This window comes from Aaosphaeria arxii (assembly GCF_010015735.1).
Source record: "Aaosphaeria arxii CBS 175.79 unplaced genomic scaffold BU24scaffold_4, whole genome shotgun sequence".
In the NCBI taxonomy this organism is placed as follows: Eukaryota; Fungi; Ascomycota; class Dothideomycetes; order Pleosporales; genus Aaosphaeria; species Aaosphaeria arxii.
In genome coordinates this window covers 953,934-980,025 of record NW_022983477.1, presented here as the reverse complement: position 1 = coordinate 980,025, position 26,092 = coordinate 953,934, and the positions used below count along the sequence as shown (strand labels likewise).

General features: G+C 49.1%; 10 protein-coding genes across 10 annotated transcripts in view; 4 read left to right on the top strand and 6 right to left on the bottom strand.

The window, feature by feature from the left end:
- Positions 1 to 156: 156 nt before the first annotated feature.
- On the bottom strand, positions 157 to 1,970 carry BU24DRAFT_480311 (uncharacterized protein; the record flags this gene model as incomplete). The annotated part of the gene is made up of 1 exon (XM_033533121.1): positions 157 to 1,970. Exon 1 carries the CDS (start codon positions 1,705 to 1,707, stop codon positions 157 to 159), a length of 1,551 nt encoding a protein of 516 aa, XP_033383896.1. The 5' UTR covers positions 1,708 to 1,970.
- Positions 1,971 to 2,481: 511 nt separating this feature from the next.
- Positions 2,482 to 4,167, top strand: BU24DRAFT_480309 (uncharacterized protein). The gene has a single exon (XM_033533120.1). The coding sequence runs from the start codon at positions 2,598 to 2,600 to the stop codon at positions 3,948 to 3,950; it is 1,353 nt and encodes a 450-aa protein (XP_033383895.1). The 5' UTR covers positions 2,482 to 2,597; the 3' UTR covers positions 3,951 to 4,167.
- Positions 4,168 to 4,215: 48 nt separating this feature from the next.
- On the bottom strand, positions 4,216 to 7,403 carry BU24DRAFT_421858 (GTPase-activating protein GYP7). The gene is made up of 4 exons (XM_033527828.1): positions 7,050 to 7,403; positions 5,607 to 6,990; positions 4,948 to 5,529; positions 4,216 to 4,881 (listed from the first exon to the last, which is right to left on the bottom strand). The coding sequence occupies exons 1-4, from the start codon at positions 7,191 to 7,193 to the stop codon at positions 4,532 to 4,534; spliced, it is 2,460 nt and encodes an 819-aa protein (XP_033383894.1). The 5' UTR covers positions 7,194 to 7,403; the 3' UTR covers positions 4,216 to 4,531.
- Positions 7,404 to 9,020: 1,617 nt separating this feature from the next.
- Positions 9,021 to 10,164, bottom strand: BU24DRAFT_421856 (uncharacterized protein). The gene has a single exon (XM_033527827.1). It carries the CDS (start codon positions 10,037 to 10,039, stop codon positions 9,194 to 9,196), a length of 846 nt encoding a protein of 281 aa, XP_033383893.1. The 5' UTR covers positions 10,040 to 10,164; the 3' UTR covers positions 9,021 to 9,193.
- A 583-nt stretch (positions 10,165 to 10,747) lies between these two features.
- On the top strand, positions 10,748 to 12,722 carry BU24DRAFT_441210 (CoA-transferase family III; the record flags this gene model as incomplete). The annotated part of the gene is made up of 2 exons (XM_033530427.1): positions 10,748 to 10,776; positions 10,982 to 12,722. The coding sequence occupies 2 exons, from the start codon at positions 10,748 to 10,750 to the stop codon at positions 12,360 to 12,362; spliced, it is 1,410 nt and encodes a 469-aa protein (XP_033383892.1). The 3' UTR covers positions 12,363 to 12,722.
- On the bottom strand, positions 12,567 to 15,481 carry BU24DRAFT_180494 (ankyrin). The gene is made up of 3 exons (XM_033521610.1): positions 15,282 to 15,481; positions 15,064 to 15,227; positions 12,567 to 15,007 (listed from the first exon to the last, which is right to left on the bottom strand). Exons 2-3 carry the CDS (start codon positions 15,177 to 15,179, stop codon positions 12,772 to 12,774), a joined length of 2,352 nt encoding a protein of 783 aa, XP_033383891.1. The 5' UTR covers positions 15,180 to 15,227; positions 15,282 to 15,481; the 3' UTR covers positions 12,567 to 12,771.
- Positions 15,482 to 16,384: 903 nt separating this feature from the next.
- Positions 16,385 to 17,425, bottom strand: BU24DRAFT_461795 (carbohydrate-binding module family 1 protein; the record flags this gene model as incomplete). The annotated part of the gene is made up of 2 exons (XM_033531928.1): positions 16,385 to 17,068; positions 17,123 to 17,425. The coding sequence occupies 2 exons, from the start codon at positions 17,423 to 17,425 to the stop codon at positions 16,385 to 16,387; spliced, it is 987 nt and encodes a 328-aa protein (XP_033383890.1).
- A 4,652-nt stretch (positions 17,426 to 22,077) lies between these two features.
- On the top strand, positions 22,078 to 23,276 carry BU24DRAFT_491783 (putative 3-beta hydroxysteroid dehydrogenase/isomerase; the record flags this gene model as incomplete). The annotated part of the gene is made up of 3 exons (XM_033533842.1): positions 22,078 to 22,095; positions 22,149 to 22,397; positions 22,467 to 23,276. 3 exons carry the CDS (start codon positions 22,078 to 22,080, stop codon positions 23,235 to 23,237), a joined length of 1,038 nt encoding a protein of 345 aa, XP_033383889.1. The 3' UTR covers positions 23,238 to 23,276.
- A 417-nt stretch (positions 23,277 to 23,693) lies between these two features.
- On the top strand, positions 23,694 to 25,574 carry BU24DRAFT_450244 (uncharacterized protein). The gene is made up of 2 exons (XM_033531012.1): positions 23,694 to 24,419; positions 24,477 to 25,574. Exons 1-2 carry the CDS (start codon positions 23,750 to 23,752, stop codon positions 25,382 to 25,384), a joined length of 1,578 nt encoding a protein of 525 aa, XP_033383888.1. The 5' UTR covers positions 23,694 to 23,749; the 3' UTR covers positions 25,385 to 25,574.
- Positions 25,575 to 25,809: 235 nt separating this feature from the next.
- BU24DRAFT_408756 (nitrate transporter-like protein) overlaps positions 25,810 to 26,092 on the bottom strand; it is a gene marked incomplete at both ends in the record, with an annotated part of 2,124 nt that continues 1,841 nt past the window's right edge. Inside the window, one exon of the mRNA XM_033525875.1 lies at positions 25,810 to 25,817. Coding sequence (XP_033383887.1) covers positions 25,810 to 25,817 — 8 coding nt within the window. The remainder of the gene's footprint in view (positions 25,818 to 26,092) is intronic.

Sequence of the window (26,092 nt, the reverse complement as noted above, 5' to 3'; positions counted from 1 at the left end):
TCTCTTCCATCAGTCCTAATTCTGCAACATGAAAAGGTGCAACAGCCTTGTCTTGCGTATAGTAACAAAAGGTCGGACGAAGTGGAAAGAACACAAAGCTTGTAACGATCCCTATATTGATCTCATGACGAAGCCCGTCACCCACAGTCTTACGCCTCATATCTGCGGGCCCCAGTAATTGTAGCTCCAGCTTTGTGCCAACGCTTTACGGACCGATTCTATCTTATGATCATACCCCTTCGGTAGTTTCCCCTTGGTGCCATCAAGCGCCCATGCAACTGCCTTAATCACCGCACTCCAGGTTTCCGCATCCTCGCTCTTGGGGTCAATGACAGGCATTCCCTTCTCTTTTAGGACCATATCCAGGACTCCCATCATGATCCCTTGGATCCGCTGCGTTATCTTAGCTTCATCATGTCCCGGCTTTGGGAGCCAAATGTGGAAGGGTGAAGGCGACGCAGCCCGCATCTGCATGGGAGAGTTTTGGAAGTTGAAAGCTACTGGTGCGCATATGTAGTGACCGGAGAGCAGCGAAGCAGCTGGGCCCATGGTGAGTCTAGCGAATGAAGATGGTGGACCCGGCTTGAACGGGAGGAGAGGTGTATCCGCCACGTGGGTCGCGGCGGAGATTGCTTTATCGTTTGCTTGGGCCCGGCAAAGGTCCTTGGTGAATGTGGCTGGTTTAGTACAGACGTTTGCCCAAGCCTTCGCGCGTTTTGCCGGGAGGTGCTTCTGCACTGTCTTCACGGCGTGGTCAGCGTACTTGGATTCACACGCGGAGCGGAGACGGAACGCGAATGTAACGAGCGCATCGTACCCAAGGTGTAGGTGAGGTCGCAGGAGTGAAGGCGTGAAGTACATATGGGCGTAGTATCCAAAGTAGGCTGTATAAACTGACAACGCTTCCTTCTCGATGAGCTGACTAGCAGGGTCAAGGAACACCGCAAAGATCTTCAGGCGTTTACAGTAATCCTCAAGGCGTTTAAAGTCTTCGGCCTGGTTCATTTTTCCTAAAGTTGTAGATGAAATGGCTTTTGCGGCCACTGATATTGTCGATGTGAGGGTGATAGCCGCGAGAGACTTGCGTAATGTTGAACTCGTTCTGTAGATCCAGTGATTTAGGAAATGGATTATAGCTCCGTGGTGCCAGACAATCTTTTTCTCTACATATGCGCACAACTTGAACGTGCGCTCGATGCATATGTTCACGCGCTTGACGGCCTTGTCTATTAGAGCTTTGGTCTCCTGGTCATATTCTCCCTGTTTATTTGGTGTCTTGAGATTGTCGATACCCTTCACTACAGCAATATGCCCAAAGCTGTAGATTGTCTTGTTGAGATGGGCTCGTCCGTCATCTTTTGTGAGATGCTTGACTAACTGGCAGATCCTTCGAAAATGGTCATGTTCAGGGCTTATTTGAGCAATGATGATCATGCCTGCCGGGACCATCTTACCCGCTCCAGGCGCACCTGGGACATAATTCGACAAGCTGCGCACTTTCATGATGACTTGAGTCAGTTGGAGTAAAGAGTCAATATCTGAGTCGCTCTCCCAGATATGAAGGTGTGATTGGTTCGTGATCGTCTTTGCTGAAATGTCGCATGTTTCGTCGAAGGAGGACTTGAAGTTGGCAGGCATAGAGGCGATTGACTTTGCGAAGCCAATCAAATCGGGAGACCATGGCCCTTTGAAATCGGCGGGAGCCATTTCGCGGCTCGGTATCAAATTTGCGTTAACGGATGTTGAGATACGTTGAAGGTGAGAACGCAGTGGATGTGTTGCTCAAGGACCGTTAACAATGTAATGAGGTGTTAAGCGTGATGAGCTGGACAGCGATCGAGCGTACAAGCACTCGGATCCGAAAACAGCAGCGGCGATGAGCACCGTGTCGAGCAAAATGTCGAGGGATCGAAGTGTGGGTGCGTTGTTGCCTTAACAGTACGATTAAGTGAGGTCGCTTTATGGTTGGCGAGTGAGAGCCCATTCACTCTTCGCAACAGTTGGCCCTAGTGACCTTCACACGCTGGCGCACATTCACCTTCTTGTACGGTGTCACCGTCAGTACAGCATCATCAAAACCCTGTACCAATATCTCAAGATTGTGCCGGCTGCGGAGCACTCATGTCAGTACTTCGTGATTGATTGATAATATTAAAACTTCGTTAATAATTGAAGCTGACAGTAGGCCAACAGTGGGTGGATAGGTGAATGCACGTGATCATACCAGACGCCCATGAGACTTCACACGAGGGAAATTATGTATTGTTACACATGTTACGCAAGATCCACTCTTTCAACTTCATAGGCTGCCGAAATCTCCGTGACTCACCGTACAATGATTTCCTTTTTGTTTGTACGAGACACAGCACTTTGCTTTTATCTCTCTGACCAATAGCGATATTGGCTTGACGTTGTACCGCGTCCACTCCCTATCTGCCTTGTGCCAACAATGCGTCAACGAAAATTCCTCCATCACTCCTCCACGATTTTGCTTCTCGATTTCACGTACATCTCCCCTTCACTTCTGACCCCAATATTGCTTTACGTTGAGAGTGGCACATATCCCTGTTGTTTGATTGAAACGTATAACCGCCATCATGTCAATTCAGCACTATGGCTGCGAGATCTGTAGTCATGCAGCGTCCACTCGCTGTCGTGGATGTCTCTCGAGCCGTTATTGCTCGGAATCTTGCCAAAAGGCAGGCTGGACAAAGCACAAGCTTGTCTGCAAGACATACAAGGACTTTTCTGACGATAAACGGCCCGGGCCAGCTTTCCACAGAGGCATCCTATTTCCGGAAGACGATAAACACCCGCGTTTCGTCTGGCTTGAGTTCGAGAGAAGAGACTTCCTTGACCGCGCGGTGGACATGATCAAGACGAACCTGATAGGAAGTGATGCTGTCGGAGCACAGTTCAAGTCTATCGGTATCACTGATGCGCCTCGTGCTCCAACTCTTACCCGATCGAGCCAACTCTATAGTATTGTGCTTGAAAGGCGGGACGCCATAAGTATTGATGGTCGTCAAATCAATGTATCGATTAATAATCTCTTCGAAAAACGCCACATCCAAAGGGACCGTTGCTCTGAGTGGAGAGGGCCAGTCGTTGCCTTTGGCATGAGTGTCAACAAGAACGATGAGAGCCTTTTCGAGGCGTGCGACCTTCACACCGTCGATCTGCGTCTTGCAGGCAATGCAGTCTTCAAAGGCGAATTCCCCACGACGACTCTGGACTTGCAGCTTGAAACATTGGTATCGAGGTTTCTTGTCAAGAGCCGCAGCACTCAAGCCGATACTGTCTTAGGGGTACGAATAAACTGCGAAGGTGACGCCTCATCCAACCGCCGAGAACCTTTGGAACTCGTCACCATCCCAAGAGACCACAGTATCTTCCAGGTAACTGTGTCTCCAGCCCTATCAGAACAACTTGGCTTCCCACTTCTGATGAAGGCGCTACCTTGCGATTGGGATCCGAAAATGGCAGTACTTACATCATGCCCTTACATGGAGGGTGATATGCCAGGGGCTTGCAACGACACGGTCTGCGATCTATACATGCTGGTGGACCCGACAGCCCCGAAACACTGCGCGTCTGGATCCTGCCTCCGCTCGAACATTTTGAAGAGTGTCCAAACTTTCACTTCGAGCGGCGAGCTCAAGGGAACAGGAAGTGTACTCGTTGTTCGCCAGGACAGGAAAGATCTCTCAGTGCAGCATGTAGAAGCCATGCATGGGTTTGCGAACCTACGGCTTGCTCCCGCTCTTTTACCACAAATCGACGCTTTAAAAGAAGGTCAGGCGGTGGACAAGGACGCAGTTTCTCAGGTGGTCACGAAGGAGAGGTTTCAGGAGTTCTTCGAACAGTGGGATGATGCTCATCCTTGCTCCTGCCACCAATTTGGGCACCCGTCGCCGTACGAGGTAGACGGGGCAGGAGAGGAAGACTAAGCTTATCACAACTGCATCGCGAAGTCGAGCCTCGACCGATCGAGTTCTCACCAAAGACCAAATCGGCAACCCACCAATGTTGGCAGAATCCTTTTCAAAGTCTCAGAATCTATCAATCAACGGTCCTCACTATACGCGCAAGTGGAAAAGCATATCACGTCTCACCAGAGTAACATTTGCAACATCTAGCTCGTACATTCACCACCATACAGTTCAGTATCGCAGAATGGAAGGTTGGGTTGGAATTTCTCAAGAGTGAAGTCAATCCATTAATTCGTTTGTTCATTTGTTTCTCTTGTGACTCAATGTAATCATGCCCATGTTTGCTTGTTACCGTGCGTGCCTTGCGAAATCCAGCAACGCCATTCCGTCCACCCATCCCGAATCTCGCCCAAATAATGACAGGTGAAAAAAGCAAAATGCCATCGAAGACTTAATGGCAATGTCTGTGCTATTGTAAACAAATGTACATGCGTAGAAAACAAATAGTACCGTTTCTCAAACACAAGAATCGAAAGAGAAGCCTAGGTCCGCAAAAGATCTGTACCCATGCAGCAGAATTGGAGATTTGTCTACGATCATTATTTCCCGGCACCACCATGTTTCGCAATATCAGCCTTCTCCAACTTTTCAACCTCTTTACTGAGCAAAGATCGCAGTTCAGGGCTGATGACTTTGGTATCAGCTTTTCCTCCCTCCGTTGAATTAGCGGGCGATTTCCCTCCGTCAACCCCGGAGGATGATGATGAGGCCTCCGGTGATCCTGATGCGTTTGAGTTTGGAGAAGATGATTTCCGCTGTCGGGCCTGTGGGATAGAAGGGAAGTTGTCCTTTTTGTCTATGGTTTCGATGGTGCGTTGGAAGCGGCGGAAGAGAGATTCGGCCCGGACGAGCGTCGATTCTAGGTCCATTGTCCCGGAGAGTTCGTTCACTGTTGTGAAAAGTCAGAAAATCCGGTCGTTTTATCACCGAGGATAAGGATAGATGAAATGCTTACCATATTTGAGAACCTCGTCGAAGTGCTTCAAATGTGTCATGATGACATCGCGATGTTTCTCCAGAATGGCCAACGCAATGAATATGTGGAAATTACTACTCTGATTATCCGTCCACAGAGACTCCCACAGGCGCAGTACATCGTTCCACTCAAATTCACGCTTATACCAAACGAGCAGCATGCGGAAGAAGAAGAAGAAGTTCGTTGAATCTGCGGATTGGAGGTGGAGGTAAAGTTTAGGATCCATGAGCTGGACTAGGTGATCGAGCGTGAGGAGTTGCTTTCGCATTCCAGACTGATCGCGCAGGAAGTTACGCTCCATGCGATCCATGAAGCCGACGAAACCCCAGAAGGCGACGGCATCGTCTTGCATGACTGCGTAGATGGGTGCAAGGAGGTCACTCATGCCTTGAACGTATCCGAGATCTTTGTTGTATTCGTTATAGGTTATGAGCATGTCTTTCATTTGCTCGAGGTGCACGTTGGTGCCGACGTCTGCGAAGGGAGAGTCTGGGTCTGGATGAGGAATGTCTTCGCCCATGAAGATGGGAATAGTTCGGTCTGTTCGATGCACGTCTTTCTCTATTGCGCGAACCCCATAGAATGGGGATAAGTCAGCCAGATTGTAAACGGAAACTCATGATGTTCATCAGGCATACCTATTCTATTCTTTTGCTCTTTCCACCATTCCTCTGCTTCGAGAGTCGGGAATCCGTCGACCATGCGCTCCCACCACGCACCCTTTAGTCTGATGTATTCGTCTCGGCGGCTGTTTAGATTAGCGTGGCGTTCCTCTTCACTGCTATCCCAATCGTAGACGCCTAGGAGAAATAGCCAGGCCTCTTTGCGCACACCGTCTTCGGGGTCCAGGCCGCCGTGGAAGATGCGATCCTTTACTTCGTCCGGTGTGATGTGCAGCCTTCCATGGTTGTCGAAGAACCCCTTCCATTCCTCCAAGGTCACGGGTTTCCTTCGATCACTCATCGAAAGCTTATCTGCTTCCATGTCTAGGATCTCAAAGTCGCCAACATCGCTTTGTTCCAGTGCCAGCACGTCTTTCGCGGTCCATATCCTTTGATTCCGATCCTTTTCGCTCTGTTCTGCGATACCCATAGCCCAGCGAGCAAGGTATATTCTTGCGCTATCAAACTCGTCTTGCAGAGTCTGTACTTCAGGATTCTGTATCAAGCGCCTGACCTGGGGAGGTAACTTCGGGTTTTCTGCAACCGCTTGCGCGGTTCGCCTTGTGAATGTAGTGACCTGGCTTAGCTTTTCAAGGAAACTCCATCTCGCCTCTTTCAGCGCCTTCGTCACCGGGTCCATACCACCATCTCTCTTCGCTGCCGCCTGTGAAGAAGACGCCTGCCCTGATTTATCACCATCAGATGAGTTCCTGGGCGATTTCCCGGGTGCATTCTGGCCAAAAGAGCGCTTGTCATCTTCTGTAGGCTCGATGAGATATATACTCGGGTCTGCGCCGGATCTCTCTATGGCAACATATCTCTTCAACCACCGCAAAACCTCGTCGCCGCCCCAGAACATGCCGCCACCGTCCCCGAATGGATCGAAGCTCTCACGAGCCAACTTCTTCCTCTGCATTATGGTCGACTGGCACTCGCTATCGTGGAAGAACAGAGCGGGAAAGCTATCTCCGGCACGGGTGTTGACTGCGACGCTTCCGAACCACCACCCCAGACTCGGTGGCCGGACCAACAAAGAATATATCTCGCTGACAGGAACCGCGAAGGCGTACGTACCGGCGGTGGCCCCATGGCTGGTTGTTGTAGGAGGAGGAGGGACAAGGTAGGATTGCTTTGGAGGTGATGATGAATCGGAAAGGTCTACCTTTACGTACGTATCGTATGCGTCACCCAGAGAAGACTCGGGAACCCATGCGAGGAGGAGCGAGGTCGATTGGGTACTGCGTGCGGAAGAAGAGGATGTAGGGCGCGTGTCATTTGAAATCCCTGAAGACTTCTGCTGTACTAGGGCAATGAAGCCGGGTATGTTATCTCTCGAGGATGGTGTGGGATGCACATAAACCTTTGTGTAATCATATCAGCTGTCTGCACCACCCAGGCGAATGTTGAAAGACGGCGTACCTTGCTCTTCGTATAGAGTAGCTTCACACCCTTCCCACTGCTTGTATGTCGTATAGTATTATATTCCCCCTCCTCATCGTCGCTCAGGTCATAAAAAGAGGCGGATGGCGAGGGAGGACTAGGCGGCGACGCCGGGGATGTCATGATGCGGGGACGGTGATAGAAAGGCCCGACGGGCAGATGAGGCAGGCCGTAAACACGATCGTATGGTTCTACAAGAGGCGGAAGTGAAAGTATTGATTGTTGGCGAAAGCAAAGTGCAACCGTGGTTTATAAAGGCAGGTTATAAATGTAGAGATATGAGGCAGAGATCATAGGACGCGGCGATGGTTGGAGGTGGGGAGCTGCGGTGCTAGTCACCCTACCCTACCTTACCCGGTTGATGGTTCGCAGCAGCAGATGACGTTGGCTGTGGCTGGGGCAGCGGGGGCGTCGCGTCAGTTCATAGGGCTATGCGTTTATCACAGCACACGCGCATATATTGTGTACTACATCTGTATTGGTTGCATTCAACTTCTATCAATAATAAACAAAAATATATATACACAACAGAACAACACTGCCCAAAAAAAAACTAACTACATCCCCATTTCTTCGGTCCCTGCCTGATTCCTTGCTTGCTCTCTCGCAATCTGTCCATCTGATCTCTGAAAAACCATCTGATCTTTTAAAAAAAATGGCAAAACAGAAAGTTCGCTAGGCAGTCCCCCAACTGCAAGCTGAACCCAACTGAAACCCCGATTGGGATTTTTTGCAAGTCTATTGACTTATTGGTTGCCCCAACTAGGCAGGATCATGGTGCCGCACTTGGGACTCGAACCTGCGCATCTTGGGACTCGATTGATGCTACAGGCCGACCCACTAAGCCCGCCATGCCTAGTCTGATGATGGAAGGTTTATAAATATTGTGATTTATATAGGGCAATTAATTGCAAATTACCTTCTGTAGGTCAGAAGGTAGGAGAGCTCGATGGCTCATGGCGGCGACGAAAGGTGAGGCCGTGGTGGTGAAATTAGGACTAGCCGCTCCGCGCAACCACGCAGGTGAAGGTGACCCAGGTAATCTGAGTTCGGTTTCGAGAATGGCAGTGTTGTTCCAACTGGATTCGACTGTATTGCCTGTTAGTGAGCTTATTCTTGCCAAATATGAGAGAGTGAGGGAATGCTTCAAATATACCAAACCTTTCCCCCAGGAGAAGCATCAGGATTTACCTTTTCGATCCTTACAGTAATTGATCCACCGTGTATCTTCGAAGTCATACTATACGTATTAGTAGGTAGTTTTCCACATGTGTCGATATGCATCCGCAATCACTGAGAACAGGCGGGAAGGACATGCACAGCAACATTCGACATATCGTCACAGACATGCATCATGGAACCACAACCATTACACACGACCACCACTACCGATCTTAACAAATATATCTAAACCGTTGTAAAATATTGCTGGATAAAGAACATCAGGTTGCATTGCATGCCAAACAACTTCGACAACTGCACGGGTTTCGCTGCTTGCAAGATGTATGCAGACATACAGCGCACTGTGACAACGATGGACATGTAATCACAGTTGTGGTGATCCTATCATCAATTTTCTATGCCACTATTTATATCTCTTTCTTTGATGATTTGACAATATATCTTTGGTGTTGGTAGAGGTGGGAATGATGGAGTTGAGGTGTGACGTTGAAGCCTGAGTGGAAAAACATCCATGTGCGAACGTGCACCTTGCCCCGTTCGGCTCTAGCGAGAGTCATCCCTTCCTTGCACCTCATTTGTCAAAGCCCTTCTTACAGTACTCCATACAGTATACCTACATCAACAGTAGATGCCTACCTTGCCTAAGTAGGTACGTAGAAGAGATACTTAACAATTGGCTTGCTGTATGGCGCAGTTGATCTGATAACATTACTCTTGGCAATTGTCACATATCACCAATTTAATCACATGTAGTGGAAGCGCTGGGAATTCACAATTGAACAATATCATTGTCTTCGATGCTAGTGTCCAATCGCATTAAAACACTTTGCAATGGAAATTAAACCTTGGGTATGCGCCATACTTGCATAATAAACATAAAATCATTTACCGTGAGAGATCCCACCCTCGAACTCCGTAATCAATAGACGAACCAGCAATCCTTAGCGCATACGTGGGCCGCTAGGTAGGCCAACGCGGCCTTGACCTGGTGGAGGTCGTTGTTGAGGAGCCCCTCCATAACCTGAGGATGGTGGGCCGTACTGATCATCGTTGGACGGGTATGGAGAAATTCTTGGCATGCCATACGAAGTCTGCTGCTGTCTTCGGTCGTCTGGATACGGTGGTCTTGCACCAGGTGTACCACCATTGGTGCGATCGAATGGACTTCGCAGTCCGGTAGGAGCTGGACTCGTGCTCGGTGACGATGCCTGACTTTGAGACGGGCTCGTTGACCTTGCTGAACCCCATAGCCTCGCCTTGAGTCGCTCCTGCGCTGTGGTTCCTGAGCCTGCACTTGGAGGAGGGGAGGGCAGATCGGATTGGCCCCCTACAGATTGATAGCTACCAGCCCTCTGGCTTGGAAGTGGTCTGCCAGAATATTGAGACTCTGCTGAGAGGGAGTCTGACATGCCGGGTCTCAATGTACGGCCGCCTCCTCCACCTCGTCCTTGTGCTGTTCTTCTCAGAGAGGCAGGCTCCTGTTGTTGCTGATTAGGAGACGGCGCATCCCACAGATCACTCAATCCACCCCCGCGGCCCATCGATTGTTGTGACGGGTTCCTTCCAGACGACGAAACGAATTGCTGTGGAGCGGAAGATGGAGTAGTGGGATCCGGAGGCAGCCATTGCGGGAATGGGCGACCTTTTTCTGTGTAGTATGCGCGAAGTGTGCGGGAGATGTGGGACTCGTCTTCTGTGTCGCCGTCGGCATCGTCGTTGAGTAGGTTCCGGCGAAGGTTATTGTAGCGTGACGTTGTCGTCGTGAGGAGATTAGAGAAGTAGGACATTTTGGCGAGTGTGCGACCAAGTGCGGTGTGGTTCTGATATCTCTTGTCGGCCCGGCGAGGACCTGTAAAATGTGGCCACCGAAGGAATGGATGTGCAGGAGGAGCACAGAGCGTGTGGAAGGAGTGGTTGTGTTTTGGTGTGCGGTGCAAGGTCGGTCGTCGGTGACGGAGAATGAGGTTGGTTGGGGGGATTGGGCGCTAAAGCACACGCACCATAACAAGCTACGTCGACCAATATCGCCCCTCTGAAGCGAACCGTCATCATTCCCAAACACACCCCGATCACACTAATCACTGCACTACTACTACTCCACCACCTATAGTTACGAGGTAGTATCTTTGCTTAGCACTCACTTGGGTGGCTAATTTCAACATCGGTTTGCGGATTATGCGTTGCTTCAAGTAGTCGTTACCCGCGATTACGCGAGCCCGTTATGTCGAAGTACTCGTAACTTGTTCACCCATACATGAGTTTCCAGAAACAGTAGCAACAATTCCAATGCTCATCTTGAACCCATTTCAATGTGGTCGCTTAGCGAATCAACCTGTTGTCACACATATATGCATGTGAAAGTGAAACAGTGGCGCACTTCCGGGAAAGCTTGGATTCGAGAGATGATCACCACCAAGCATGAACTCGACTTCACACTGACCACATCCCATTTCGGATATCAAGGACTCCTTCAAAGATAACATCTCAGATATTTGATGGTAACACCGCTTTTCCGGGCTCTCAAGTGCGAATACAGGCTAATGAGGCATGTATCCGGATCTCGGCATCCATCGGCTGTGAATTGCATAAAATATCCGACTATCATGACCGATTTCGCAAATTGAATATATCCATTACTGTCTATCCAGTCATCTCGTGAGCGAATCCATATCGAATACGATGAGCAAACATAGAATTACAACAATCGACTCCGTGACAAATATTTGGAGGACACTCAAACTACCCGAGTCTGCCCTCCGTTCCGTTCACATAATCGAAGATGGATCATATCTCCCATCTTCATTCAAGGTAGACATACTCGCCCAAAGTTCCATTGCTGTCTCAGCGCTAGCAGCTTCTCTCTTTTACTCCCATCGGAGAAATTCCTCCATTTCGAATGTCAGCATATCGACCAAGCACTCATGTGCAGAATTCAAGTCAGAACGCTTGTACACCTTATGTGGAAAACCAGCGCGTCCTCCATGGGGTGTGCTAGGCGGATTACACAAGACGTCCGATGGATATATTCGCATGCACGACTCTTTTCCCGATCACAGGGCATGTGCTCTACGGATCCTCGGCTTGGAGGAGAATGCGACGAGATCTGACGTCGCTGGGAAAATGCTAACCTGGAAAGCTGTCGAACTCGAAAAGGAAGCTTTCCAGAGCGGAGCTGTAATTCTTGCCTTGAGGTCGTTCGAAGAATGGGACGCTTTGCCACAAGCAAAAGCTTTATCCGACTGTCCCATACTGCTCGAGAAATTGAAAGATAGTTCTCCATATTCACCCGCATTTCTAGAGGAACGAGATCACAAGTGTCTACAGGGGGTACGAGTCGTGGAATTAAGCAGAGTTATCGCAGCTCCGGTAGCCGGAAAGACTCTGGCTGCCCACGGCGCAGATGTGGTATGGGTCACTTCTCCCAACCTCCCCGACCTACCTGATCTGGATCGCGATCTGAGCAGAGGGAAAAGAACTGTCCAACTCGATATCAACAAACAAGCGGATAAGGAAAAACTGTTAGATCTGATAAGGTCCGCAGACGTTTTCATCCAAGGTTACCGACCAGGAAGTCTCGCAGCGAAACAACTCTCACCAGAGGAACTGACAAAATTGAACCCAAATTTGATCATCGCAAACATGTCTGCATGGGGTCCTACAGGCCCCTGGGCCCGGAATCGTGGGTTCGACTCACTGGTACAGACTGCCACTGGACTCAACGTAGCCGAAGCCAAAGCTTATGGTGAAGGCGAGGTTGCGCATGTTCTTCCATGCCAGGCTTTGGACCATGGCGCGGGTTATTTGCTGGCCACGGGTGCTATTGCTGCGCTTTACAAGAGAGCTACTAAGGGAGGCGCATATCGAGTTGATGTTTCACTTGCTGGTGTAGGGAAGTATCTCCGCTCGCTGGGCCGTTATGAAGGGATGACAGGATTTGAAAGACAAGATATCAAAAATCCCGAGGATGTTTCCGAATATCTCGAGACTAGAGAGTCTGGTTTCGGGGAGCTGGTAGCTTTGAGACATTCCGTAACACTTGAAGGTCTAGATGTTGGTTGGGATATCATGCCAATGCCACTGGGAAGTCACGAACCTAGGTGGATAGGCTAAAGTAAAATCTTATCACGATCAACACATCTTTGCGAGTCGTGCATGAAGTATGAGATTCTTATCCCCGGTTTATCGACTTCATAAAACATTGTAAAGGGCTGCGTCCAAAGTTTAAAGATCAAAGATCGTACAATATTGGCTGTAGTGGAGGCTCATGCATATTTGCTATTTATCAGCACAACTATTGTAATTATATAGCTATTATAATTTGTGCAGAGTTGAGTGGTAGTTCTCTGAATACTTCTGCTAGATCAATGCTTGCTTCTCGAGCCTTTGGCGGCTGATCAGCATGCTAGAATCAACTATAGGTTTTCTCTAGAGAGAATGATTCATAGCACAAGCCGTCTCCGGACTTGACGGAATGATAATATCATGACTTCCCATCACGGCTCTTCTCATATTCTCTGTCTCACCCCCTCTCCGCAACACAAAACCTCCTCTGACATTCGACATCGCAGCAAGTAATGGCATGGAGGTGCTCCTCTTCGTGCTTCTCGAACTCCTTCTTTGTCAACTTCAGCCCGTTGTTGCAACTCTTACATTCATGATCCAAAACATTCCTCATTGCCTCTTCGAGGTCGCCCGGTTTCGACGCCCTACCGATATCAACCCATCGAATGGTCGTTGTGGAGGGTACTATAGAGCCTTGAGATGAACCGGAATCGTTACTGGCGACTGACGGGCGGCGAGATAGATTCGCGGATTGGGGGTGGGAACTTGTAGTTAAAGCGATAGGATTTGGGGTATGCGGCGCAGAAGGCGGTATAGGGAGCTGCCCACTAATGAACATGGATGTAAAGTTTGTGGTTGGCTGTGGTATTCTCCGAGTCGTGATGTTGGACAACAAAGCCATGACGAAGTCTTGGTTGAATTTGTAATCTGGCACACCGCCTGTTTGACGCAAGGCGACGACATGGTCAATCTGGTCTCTCTCGAGTGCAGTCAGCGTACCGAAGTCGTTCCTGTCGCGCCGCGTCATGTTGTCAAGGAAGCGGGTGCTCGCGAGATTGAAAGCAGCGGTTCCGAACACTCTATGTACGTCGACTGGGAGCATGTTGTCGAGATCGGTAGTGAATTGACCGTTTTGGCACGTGTATCCGAGCACTTCCTCAAAGGTTGGATTGGTTGGCATGGGGAAGTAGCCCGGAGTCCATGTCGAATGTCCATTAATGTTCTGTGGGTATCGGCCGCGAAACTTCTTGACCATCTCATCCATGATCTTGGAGAGGATGGGCTCGCTGAATGTTCGTGCAGCGCGGACTATGGGCTGGATGCCGGTGCGGTCGTTCGCTTCTGGATCGGCGCCCCGAGAAAGAAGGATTTGTAGACGCTCGACCACATCTACACTTGGGCAGTGATCGATGCAATTCCGCAAAGGCGTCATGCCATTCGCATCGACCAAATTCGGATCGGCACCATTCTTGAGAAGAACTTCGATATCTCGTAATGTATCTGCCGGATGTCGCTTGGCTTCTGGGCAGCTACCGAGGAGATCATGTAGTAGATTGCAGCCATTGGCACCGGGGATAGGTGTGGCAAAATCTACCAACAGTCTTGATATTTTCGGTGTCGAATGCCATAACACCTGATGTTCGAAAGTATTGTTTGCCGTGGCCGAGCAAGGAAAGGCGGTAAAGGAAGTTTGCAGGTCAGCACCTTTACGAATGAAAGCCTCCAGGCAATCCAACTCTAGTGCATCGACATTTTTTATCCAGGAGGCGTCATGTTGCCAAGGCTTCAGAAAAACTTCAAATGCTGTCAGAGCCTCTTTGGATCCATCTGATTTTGTGACCTCAGCGGGCGGAACATGAATTTGGGCACCTGCCTCAAGGAGCATCTTCACATTTCTCGCACTACGTTCTCTTACTGTTGGATTGAAGTAGCCATCAACTCGCTTCTCCAGGGCCATCTGAAGGGCAGATTTGAAGTTCTTCCCATCGAGAGGGGCAGCAGTTCCATCCACTATCGCGCCTTTGTCCAAAAGAATGCGGGTGATGTCAGGCATATTCCAAAAGGCAGCCTGCATTAGAGGCTTCCAGGTCGTCTCGGGAAATCCATTGACATTCGAGTTGTACTGAAGCAGCGATTTCACTGTAAACGCTCTCCCGTTTTTGATGGCGTTGTGAAGAGCAAGATCAGTTCCGAGTGGATGTCGAGATCCTTTGGCCTGTTGGCCCATAAGAACCCATAAGCAGGCACTTGGAGGCAGTCCGCACGCAATATCCAGCAGTGTCTGGCCGCCATGTTGTAAAATTACGCACTCCCTCATGGCAGGGTGGTTGAAGAAGCGACCGCCAAGTGCCTCGAAAGGAAGACCGATGGGTAAATTGACGTAATTCGGGCGGTTCATGAGAAGCGATTCCAGCTTTTCTGATTCGGCATCTAATACACACTCGAGCAAGTCCATCAAAATGTTTGTCGTCATGGTGCCGGCTTGGACGACAGGATCCATGGTGGTAATCAAGTCCTCGGCCCCGTCTAACACAGACTCAATCTGTTCTGCAGGTGTCATTGTGAGATCGCTATCCATATCACTGTCTACATCTCCTGTGGGTGCGTCATCGTCTATTGAGATGGCCCGTCCACCTCTCCTCTTATATCTCGTGAATTTCCATTCTTTCAGCTTCATCCGATATGCTCTCGTTCTGCATGATGATGTTCAGCGATAGAAAAAATCATGATTTTCGTGTAGGAGTCTTACGAAGCTCGGAATTTATGTTTCTTCTCCATGATTGCTTTCACATCTTCAAGGCTTTTCTTCTGGTCAACAGAAAGCTCTTTAATCGTCGCGCGAACGGAATTCCAGTCCTTGGTCATTATGGCGTATAGTCGTAAGTCGTTGTAAATAAGAATCAAGTCACCCAACTAAGACTATGCATCAGCAAGTCCACGGGTAATGCACTTGCTTAATGCGCCCACCTAAAGATGATGGGCTGGAGCGTTACCCTTCAAACCAGAAAGGGGATACAAAATTCGAGCACGGTCGATCGTAAGATCTCAATACCATAGAACTCCAAACGATGAGTTCCACGGGTTGTTAGAAGGAAATGCGTCGAGAGTCTATGTGCAAAAGATGACCGGGCAATGCTCCGTTTTATTTGATGATTACCAAGACTGGGCTTGTGCTTGCAGATGAATGCATTTGACAGAGTGCAAAAGTCGTTGACGGGTTACGAAAGTGCAAAACTATTTAACCAATAAAGGACTAGAGACTCCGATTTTAGCAAGGAGAGATGGGGCTGAGGCGCATGGTTGGCCCGTGCCACTTTTGCACTTTCGTACCATCAAGCTCCATTCTGCACATTCAACCTGCTCTCCACCCGCTACTCAACTACATTAGTCGGAGAGCGACCAACCTGCAAAGCCTAGCATGCTGGCCTTGCATATCCTGCACAATAGTCACCGCAAGGCACCAGCGGAGGAGGGAACCAGTATTTGTTCCAATCATCTAACAGTCATGCATCTCAAGGTGATTCAAGTCTTTTCTTCTGATAGACTGGAATTACAAGAGTCCTGGATCAATCAGCATCGTGGTAGTTTATTATATATCATCCTCCATATCACGATTGTCCCTCTTGCACAGGTATGCAGTTGACACAGGGCACAGTGATCAAGTCATCTAAATACCGCACGGAAGTACGCTAGGCTTTCATGGAAGAGTGAACACACACCTCTCACGTCGTCACTACAGCGAGGACTATCTGCTGACTTTACTTCAACAGATTCGGTCTATTTCCAAGCTGGTGCATCAAGGGGCTGGGACGCGAGGAATCACTACAAGACAACATTACACAAGATTTCAAGAGATGACAGAGAATCATGGGGTTGTAGGGGCCGAACGCGGCATACCCTAAAGGTGCAGAATTTTGTTTCCACTATTTGTTTGAACTATACACTAAATATTTACAGTAGAACATAAGGTCCTCGGCATATGTCTGAGCATATCCGCAGGGCGTGAGCTAAGAGACGTGACATCGCACGCTCTGATTTGAACTGACCACACTCAGGGTGAGTGAGGATGTTTACAAGCACTGGAAGTACCAGTCGTTCTGCTTCTGGCAGGTGGAGCCAGCAACACAGGCGGTGGCGCCAGTGTAGCCGATACCACCGCACTGTCCCCAGCGGGCGACGGAGCCAGTGCTGCTGCCCTTGGTGGGGTAGGCAGCAGCAGCGGTGCTGGTCTTGACAATAGTAGCAAGAGTGGTTGGCTTAGGAACGACGGGAGCAGCGGCCTTGGTGGTGGTAGGCTTGGGGGCAGCAGAGGTGACAGGGGCGGGAGCGGGAGCGGCAGAGCCAGTGCCGAAGCCAGCATCGACGGCAGGGCCGGGGATTGGGTAAGAGGAAGCACCTCCGTAGATGTTGAAGAGGATGCCGGCATCATCTGTCTTGTAGACGGACTGGATGTTGGCACCGTTGGTGATGGTCTTCTTGCCATTGGAGGTGACCTTGATCTGACCACAGCCGTTGTAGAGCTGGGCCTTGCCAGCACGGTCTCCCTCGTGGAGAGCAATGATCTCGGAACGGATGAGGTAGTCACCGGCGGCGAGGTCGGGAACGGTCACATCGATCTTTCCAGCGTTGGAACGGAAGGTATCGACGGCCCAGGTGCCACCGCTCAAGCCGGACTGCTGGATCTTAACCCAAGCATTGCCCTTGCCCTCGGTCTCAGCCTTAGCAACCCAAACGATGATGGGACCCCTGTGGGACTAAAGATATATTAGCGACCTAGACATGCACGAACTGGAGAGTAGATAACTTACAGCAGCAATGGGCTCATCGGCATCACCGGCACCGGAAGAGGGGTTGTTGTGGTGCCACTGGAGGGTGAGCTTGTCACCGCTGGCAACGCTGACTGATCCAGCAACCTTAGATCCACCCTTGCAGATCATCATGTCGCTGGCGAGGTCGGCGGCGGTGGAGAGGATGGGGTTGTTCTGGTCAGAGGTACCACGGACACCAGTGGAGCCCTGGGACTTGCCATTGACGAGCATCTCCTGGAAGGTAGCGTGGGCAGCTGCGAGCTTGCCGATGGCAGCGAAAGCGAGGAACGTAGCGGTCTTCATTTTGATTGATGATGTGATGTAAACGGTAAGTTCAGAGGAATGGAGCAGAGGAATTGGATGAGTTCAAAAGTGGAACAATGAAAACAAAAAATGAATGACGTTTTGCTAAAGAGCGTGGGTAAAAATGAATGTCAGCTTCAAGCTTGCCCTTCCAACAATGAGCATCGTGAGGTCTTTATAGTGCTTCCTATCATGGTGGCGGTGAATCGTCCGGAATGGCAAATCCGTGCATCTCCCTACCAGCAATCTCGGTAACTACTAGGGATCGCGGGTATCAAGAGTCCAGCCAACATGTCCACATCTGTCATTTCCTTAGACACACGCTAGATGCTGATTGAGGCTTCCAGATCCCTGCCAGGACTGAGGAATAGACCGCCAGTATGAGAGCTAGAATTCCTAGCTGCTGCTAGCTTCGGGACGGAGAGCTCGCTTGAGGACTTTTTGATTGTATTTTGTATTTGCACGTTGTCTTTCGTCCCAGGTTGATGGAATTCGCTTCGATACATGGGTCTTAGATCCCGCGTGTTCGAGATGCAACTAGCCCAATACACGATCACTAGTGGCTGGACATGAAACATCGTTGTAAGACCTTCTAGACGTCATGCTGCAAAAGTGCGACGTAGTCTCACAAAGCACTATATACTTATCGTACTGCATTGACTCTTAATGTGGCAATGACCCGATTTACGCCTTCCAATCTCGACTGAATGAGTCGATGAGGCCACCATCGATACTCGAAGTATTGGGGGCGCGGTCGAGGGCATTGAATTCAAGGGGGCGTTAAGAAGCGCTGCGAGAGGGAGAGGCGAGGCAGGAAAGTCAAACACTACTGCACAGTAAGTGGAAATTCCAAGGGATTCTCGATAATTTCGGGGGATCATGTCTCATGTACGAGTGCCACGGAGGAGTCGTAGGAAGCAGTAAGCGCAGGAGTGTTAATTGTTTTGTAGCGCGGTGGCGGCCAATTTTGGGTGGAACCATGAGAAATTACCATCACGTGAATATTCTCCACCAATAGGCACCCACCGTTTTGCATCCCCGATCTTTCGACTACCATCTTTGTGCTTTTTTTTCATACAACTGACAAGAGTCAAGACCTCATAATTGGATTTGCAGTAGGGAAATGGGGGTTTTCCTTGGGTAGATCATGCTGGCTCAAGTATACTTTGGCTTTGCATCGGAGTTGTCCAGTATAGAACAATCTTAACACTCTGTAATTTAAATGCACGTCATGTCTTCTGCAGTCGCAAACTTCGCAAAGTCAATATCATGAAGATTCTATGAGATCATTTGACTCCATAGAGAAGATCGTGGTCTTGCCGGAAGTTCCTTTTGAAATTTGCAGCCTGCCCACTGTCAAAATTTCATTTCCCCATGCGAGATTTCAATAATACCGGCGTTGATCATATAGTCCCTCTGCGAGACAAGCTTTTGTAGTGGACCTTTTCGACGCATTTGGAATACAATTCTTACATCCCTTGTCGACAGATACAAAACTAACAGCAATGTCGACCCGTTTCCAAGCCCGCCTCTCGACACCGCCAAAGCTTACCAAGTTACCAACTCCTTCACGCACAGTGGGCCTTACCCCCTTAAGAGGGATGATGTCCAACCACAAAAGACTGATCAAGTATTTAATTGACAGTTCACGTGGTCTCCCATTGACAGCGTGGCGAAGCAGGTCACTCACGCCCAATATAGTCGGGTTTCATTTAGCGCTGGAAATCCTTCCTGATGACCATACTAATTATCGATTGTACCGAGCGGTTCTGCGAAATGCATAACCAACAGCAGACACGAGCAATAGTTCATGTTAGCTTGCAATGCCCTCATCTTCCGCGCTCTTGAGCGCAACACTGGCTCGGTTGGCTCGAAGTCAGTTCTTGCAGCTTCTCGATATACGCCAACAATCTATATCGGAAAGAATGCTAGGCAGCCATGCAAAGGTTGAAGAAGTTTGCTGATTCATCACTTTAGTTGCCTACTGGATTTTGAATCTTCATAAAGGCTCTACCACCGAATCTGAACTCCGGACTACAGCATGACAGTTTCAAATGTGTTGACAGAGCTCAGGGCATGTCTTGCCTATCACCTCCATCTAGAGCTCACATACCCACATCCCTCCCAGTTGGTCACTTGGTTTATCAAACATTAGTTCTGAGTACAACACTGACACGCCAGGTAGATGATGTTTCACTCACAATTGCCATAGCGCTTCAGACTTCAAGCCTACCTGCCCGCGCCGCAACTGATGACGAGCCAAACTACTAGGAGAATCGAACGTAACATACGCGAGAGATGGATGAACATATACTGTCATACGATGATCAAAGCCTCGATGGAATAATGGAATATCCGTGAGGACCTGCAGGCTTGGGCAAGGACACACAAGACGAGCTGAATTTACTGAACAAGGCCACGCCCAACCTGCATGTGGCACATCTTGGTCCAGCAATTGGGTACTGAGGTGAGCGCTTAACACCACGAATCAATGAAGACGGTCAGAAGTCTGGCCGGAAGAGTCTCGTGCTGTTCGAGGTTCCCCAGTCCGCTTCAGAACTCGAGAGCCTCCAGCTTGCTTGATGATGTTTGACTCGAGAATCCTCAACTTGCTTGACGGTGTTTGGACTTGTCCCCAAATCGAACTGTTATTATTCTCGAATACTCGTATACTCGACATTCCGCCAACAATCGGGTTGTTCCATGGGATTGAAACGACTAGTTCAACGGAGTATCACACTACCGTTTGTATAGGCCTTCCACTTGTGTGAATTGTGATTTCCTTCTTTAGTGATGCAGCTGTTCGTCCGATGAAACTTCTTCAATGGGCCTCTTGGTGACCCAACAATATACGTGACTGTGGAAATAGCAAATTTGAACTAGCCTGGCTACTGAGAATGGTATCTGGCTAGCTCGATCTACGTATCTGGATTTCACGATGAACAGTAGCGCATCTATCCATGCTCATGCAAAATATCTGCCTCGTTCACTCAAAGCAGTGCTGTATTCGGCTGTTTATGCAAATATCGAACAAGAATAACTTCTTTCTAAAACGGTGGGCAAGCTGGGCATCCAATTTCAAGATAACGGAGGGACGACTAGAGGCCCTGTCTCGAGTGGCGTCTATACTGCATGCTGAAATACTTTAGACCGATGAAATATTGTGTATATACTTAAAGGCCATAAACTGCCCATCATGGAATCGCCTCCTAATCATCAATCTATTGGAGCCAGTGTGAGCAAGAGCTAATTTCCTCAATTTGTGAGGCGAGCGAAATATCCGGATATCTGCCATTTTCGCGCCTTAACATAGCCCTATAGCTACATATATTATAGGTGATTTCATATGCCATGAATCATGATGGACATATCCAACCTTTGCGCTTAGTTTGTCTACAATGAGCTTAGCTTGCTATACTCGTAACTACACCTCATATGCGTTCTGATAGCACAGCCAATCCTCCTATCAAATTGAATCAGACGCATTGGACTTGCTCCAGCATATCCCGCACGAGAATAGATACTACCTCATGGCTAATCGTGTTTCTCGTTCTGACATTCCCAGGCAGCAGTTTGCGCGGAGTTGCTTTCAAATGCCCTCGATTTCTCAGCAGCAACACCTGTTCATCTCTCTATGTCACCAGACGCCTAATTAACAAGTATGACTTGGGGATCTTAATGGTCGATTCTTTGGGAGTGACTCATTTCAGACCAATTTATAATATCTACCTGGTGTTTTCCTTGCTATTCCAACGCTAATCGGTGAGTATGAAGATTATATTCACCTCCTCTCAAGTTCTCTGTTATCGCGGACGAAAGACGGAACTCTCAGCACATGCAAGCAAGCAAAACATATAGAGGAGTTCTACAAGTCAGATGGTGCTGATTGGTGTGTAGATGCATGTCTCGCTTACTTTGCAGATACAATGTGACGTCATGATTGGTGCTTTTGTCATCTCGAATTACTTCGTCGCTGCAGTACCTCGCATACGTGCCATCCGTACTTGCATACATGCCAGCCGTACAGAGTGGAGTTCCGAACAAATAAGGAACAATTATTACGTTGTACGATTGTACGAGCGATAGGGGTAGCTTGTGCGGAATTGCAAAATCATTTCTGCGGTTTTCGCAATGTCAAACTCGATTTGTTGGCTGTACCTGTTGTTCCTTGAAGTGCGAAAACATTAGGCTGTTTTCAAACATGACCGTTCACATTTGTGCATCGTCGAAGACTCGAATTATTACATCATACGCTGGAAGCTACTAAACAGGCAGATATTCTCTCATACAATCTCACACACAAAAGGGAAAATGGTGTACGCGTGCCTTCATAATCACATTCGAAATCCGTCTGACATTCACAGTGAATTGCAATTAGTCATTTCGTTACCGAACTCGGGTGTCTTGGCTACCAGGGGTACATGTCTGGTTGTACATTTCCAAGCATGCTAATAGATATATGATATGATTTACAGGGGTTCGTAGAACTGTATGTACGAAAATAACTATAAATTTTCACTAATCAGGGACCTTTTTTTCATCAACACAATCTATTGTCTACATCTCTTCCTCCTACAGTTGAGCACGTATAGATTCACTCTCCCCATTGACACCAAGATAGACCAAGACGCTACATCACAGAATACTCCACAATGAAAGACGTCGTTTTGGTACGTATACTGGGCAAGGTGAATCACAATCACCATCATTAACGCATGAGAAGATTACCGGGCCAGCTGGCTTCATCGGCTTCAAAACAGTCCTGACTGCATTGGAAGCCGGATACAACGTGCGGGCAGTCATACGCAAGCCTGAGCAAGCTGAGAAATTGAAAAGCCACGTCAAGATTGCTCCACATGCGGAGAGGCTCGAGTTCGCCGTCATCAAAGACTTGACGGCACCCGGAGTCTTTGACGCTGTTCTTTCTGATGTGGCCTACGTTTTGCACATTGCAAGCCCGTTACCGATCGAGGTAAGCTAGGAAGCTTGACAGGCACTTGACGATGTTTTCAGAGTGAGATGCTGATCCGCTGCGAAACAGACCGACGACTTCGAACGCGACATCATCAACCCGGCCATTGATATGAGCACGTCTCTCCTCTATTCCGCGACGAAGGTCCCCACCATCAAGAGAATCATCATCACGTCCTCCATGGTATCCATGATCCCCTTCGAAAAGCTCACTACACCCGATGAACGGCTCTACACAGCCAGAGACATCAACGCGAATCCGAGTCGCTCGGTAGCACACGGATTGGAAGCATATTGGAACTCGAAAGCGTTTTCTCGCATCGCAATCAGCGAATTCTTAGAAAAGTACAAACCCCATTTCGACGTCCTACAGCTCATGCCCGGCGCCGTTGTTGGAGTCGATGACCGCGCTCAGAGCATAGAAGATCTAGTTAAGAGCTATCCCGATTGGTCGTTGAGGATGTCTCCTGTGCTCGGCACAAAGCAGACGTTTCCCCTCAGTGACGTCCCCGTCGACGTTGCCGACGTAGCAAGAGCGCACGTAGATGCTATCAACCCTTCTGTTCCTGGAAACACCGATTACATTCTCTGCACGGGGTCGCCAGATGGTTTGAAGTGGGACGACTCCATTGAAGTTGCGAAGAGACATTATCCCGACCGGGTGGGGAGCAAAGAGTTGCCGTTGGGAGGAACGCTGCCGACATCGAGGTGGGCTGCTGACTATCAAGAAACGGAGAGAGCATTTGGCTGGAAGTTTACCACGTTCGAGGATTCGATGAAGGATATGATCGGGCAGTATCTCGAACTAATTGATGCAGAGGCAAAGGCTCCTGCAGCATAGATTTGTTTGGCATTTGCTTGCAAGGGGGTAATGGCCCAGAGAGCGAGGGAAACGTACAAGACAGGGTTGCAATTAAGTAGAACGATGGTCGTAGAATTCTAGAAATGTTGACATTATTTTATAATCCAGTGCGGTCTGTCATTCGCTTGTATCGATGTCTACTAAAGCCAATGCCCAACGCTCTTCCAGTGAAGGTCAGCTCTTTTACCACAGCACTGCACTTTTACCCGCACACACCTCGTCTCACTAATTACGAAATTCAATTTCAAGCAACTGAGAAGAATCATAGAAATACCCCAATTCTGTCAAGCTTCTTGTTATACTTCGGCCTCTTCGACTGTTACACTCTGCAGCCATTCACGTGACAGTCAGCCATCTGCAAGTGTTCCTGTTTCGTGTGTGTGTGGAACAGTGGCGAAGCTGGCTGTGCATCCACGACGTAACACAGTAGTCTTAGACGTCTCCACCTCATAAAAGAAGCCACCCTCAACACTTCTTCGCGCAGAATAACCATGGCTTCGCCGTTGCAGCAGATTCCCGCAGAAGTTTTATGCAAAATAGCGTGGTATTGCTATGCCGACAATTTACATACCATCGGGGTCCTACGCCGTACTTGCAGGGATATCTACAACAAGATCCAATTTGAGTATGCCAATGCATACTTCAACATGATCGTCGTCAACGTGGAAGCTGATAGACTTCGCACACTGATGCGCGTCATCCAACACGACACGTTCCGTCTCTATGTACGAAAGATACATATCCATGTGGAGAGAATTGTGCGAGACAGTGTTGATCAGTACGAAGAGTATGGTGACACAGGCCTTCACCATCCCATCATGCGCTTTATTGAGCAGGGGCGCTTCGAGACGCTGTTTCGCCAAGGCGTGCAGCTACTTCCTAAACTCGAGGATTTCGAAATCGGTCTGCCTGAGCTTGATATTGTGTTGCCGGAGGATATGCCTCTGTTCCGTCGGTGTTGGACGAGACTATTGCAGTCGATTCTGTCTGTCATCGTTGCAGAGAGGATCCAAATGAAAAGATTCGCTCTGATAGACTACTACAAGCTGTGCTGCCCAGTCTCACCGGCTGTCCTTGACGAAATCTCGAGGAGGCCAGAACTTCTTAAGGGTCTGGATGTCTTAAACCTACAGCTCCGGGTTGGAAGCCGTTCACGCGCGGGTGAGTTCCGACACACCCACCATCTCCCTCGCAAACAAGAAACTGAGACCTCCCCAGAATCCAATCCATCATCTGCGCCAGAGCTCATTCGCATTCTGAAGGCCGCAACGAGGCTGACGGAACTCGGTCTGCTACTCGACCATTCCGAGGCCTGTGAGAGCCTACTTCTCGAATTACCACGCACCCTCGACATCCTCCCGATGCTCCGGACGCTGAGACTGGAGCACATCAATGCGCCCATTGACGTCCTCGTGGGCTTCCTCCGCGCATACAAGCGTACGGTCCGGGATCTTCGTCTGGAAGATTTCATTCTCACTGTGGGAGCGTGGTCTGATGTGTTCGGGTTCATGCTGGATGAAATGACCCTGCAGAGCCTGTACCTATGCAACCTCTGCGGGCTCTCTCATAGAATGTCATTCGCGAAGATTCTCGCGGAGCGGCCTTACGCGGAAGAAGATGTGTTTTGGCTCAGGGCTCCCTTTCCACCACCACAGCAAGATGATGATAACGCCGGCGAGATCATAGCAGACGACAATGATCACGACGAGCCTTTGGACGACTCCGACAACGACGACTCCGACGAAGAAAACGCCCACGAACACGCCCACGAATCCCCAAATAGCAACAACAACAACAACGACGAGGAGGAGGAGGAGGAGGAGGAGGAGGAGGAGGAGGAGGAGGGGGACTACGACGATGAATCATACGAACACTCCCTCGCCGACTATCCCTCCTCCCTAGACTCCTGGGACGATCACCCCCACCGCCTTCATCCCGTCTCCTCCGGCGATTTCTTCCGCAGCCTTCTCGAACCGTCCATCAGTTACACGTACATCACCCGCCAGGAGGACACAAACTACATCGAGCTGGAGCACGGTAACGGCGAGGACTTGCCTGAGTGGCTTCGCATGGTGGTGGATCAGCACATGATGGAGCCTGTCGGTGAGCTCCCGAAGACGTTGTGATCGTGCGCGTCGAGAGTGTGTTTGAGCGCTGATGTAGACGTCGGAGAGTGTATTGGGGTATTGTAGGAAAAGGCTATCGTGGTACGCTGTAGCTGGATCGAATGAGATCACTCTGGGCTTATGTCTATGGGGGAGACGTCACTGCAAGCTTGTGGATAGATTGTCAGCCTGCTATGGAATTGAATTGATGATACAGATGAACTATCCTAGCTTCTTTTCACCAATCGTGAGTAATTGCTTGTGATGGTCTCAGGTCGCCTACTACGCTACTATCGAGGCGCCCTATAAGCAAGAATCTTTGTGAGACGGGTGACCACCTGCTGTGCTTTCATGAATCCTCTTGGAATCGAGATGAGCACATAGAGGAGACAAAAACGTACTCACCTGGGCCTACATTCGTCTTGCAGAAGGTGCTGTGTCCCTTCCTAGCACACTGAAAAAAGAAATCAAGGTCACAATCACGATGCACCATTATTCGAAAGTGTGAAGATTGAATAGTTGAACAGTACAACACGTATGATTGAATATTTTTGTCCAAAACCGTATATATAAGTCGAGGCAGATTGCATGCAACCAACAGCGAAAACAAAAACTCCAGTAAGGATAGTATCCAATGGTATCTCTCTTTTGCGGCAAACCAAAAAATTCCCAGCAATGCAATCTATCGTTTATATCCAAAAAAGTAACGCTTCAAAACAGTACATGTTA

Coding starts and splice junctions, on each gene's coding strand:
- BU24DRAFT_480309 (XM_033533120.1), top strand. CDS start 2,598: ATGTCAATTCAGCACTATGGCTGCGAGATCTGTAGTCATGCAGCGTCC.
- BU24DRAFT_421858 (XM_033527828.1), bottom strand. CDS start 7,193: ATGACATCCCCGGCGTCGCCGCCTAGTCCTCCCTCGCCATCCGCCTCT. Junction 6,991..7,049: donor TACTCTATACGAAGAGCAAG/GTACGCCGTCTT, acceptor GATTACACAAAG/GTTTATGTGCATCCCACACC. Junction 5,530..5,606: donor AGAGCAAAAGAATAGAATAG/GTATGCCTGATG, acceptor TTCGCGCAATAG/AGAAAGACGTGCATCGAACA.
- BU24DRAFT_421856 (XM_033527827.1), bottom strand. CDS start 10,039: ATGTCCTACTTCTCTAATCTCCTCACGACGACAACGTCACGCTACAAT.
- BU24DRAFT_180494 (XM_033521610.1), bottom strand. CDS start 15,179: ATGACCAAGGACTGGAATTCCGTTCGCGCGACGATTAAAGAGCTTTCT. Junction 15,008..15,063: donor AAACATAAATTCCGAGCTTC/GTAAGACTCCTA, acceptor ATCATCATGCAG/AACGAGAGCATATCGGATGA.
- BU24DRAFT_450244 (XM_033531012.1), top strand. CDS start 23,750: ATGGCTTCGCCGTTGCAGCAGATTCCCGCAGAAGTTTTATGCAAAATA. Junction 24,420..24,476: donor TGGAAGCCGTTCACGCGCGG/GTGAGTTCCGAC, acceptor AGACCTCCCCAG/AATCCAATCCATCATCTGCG.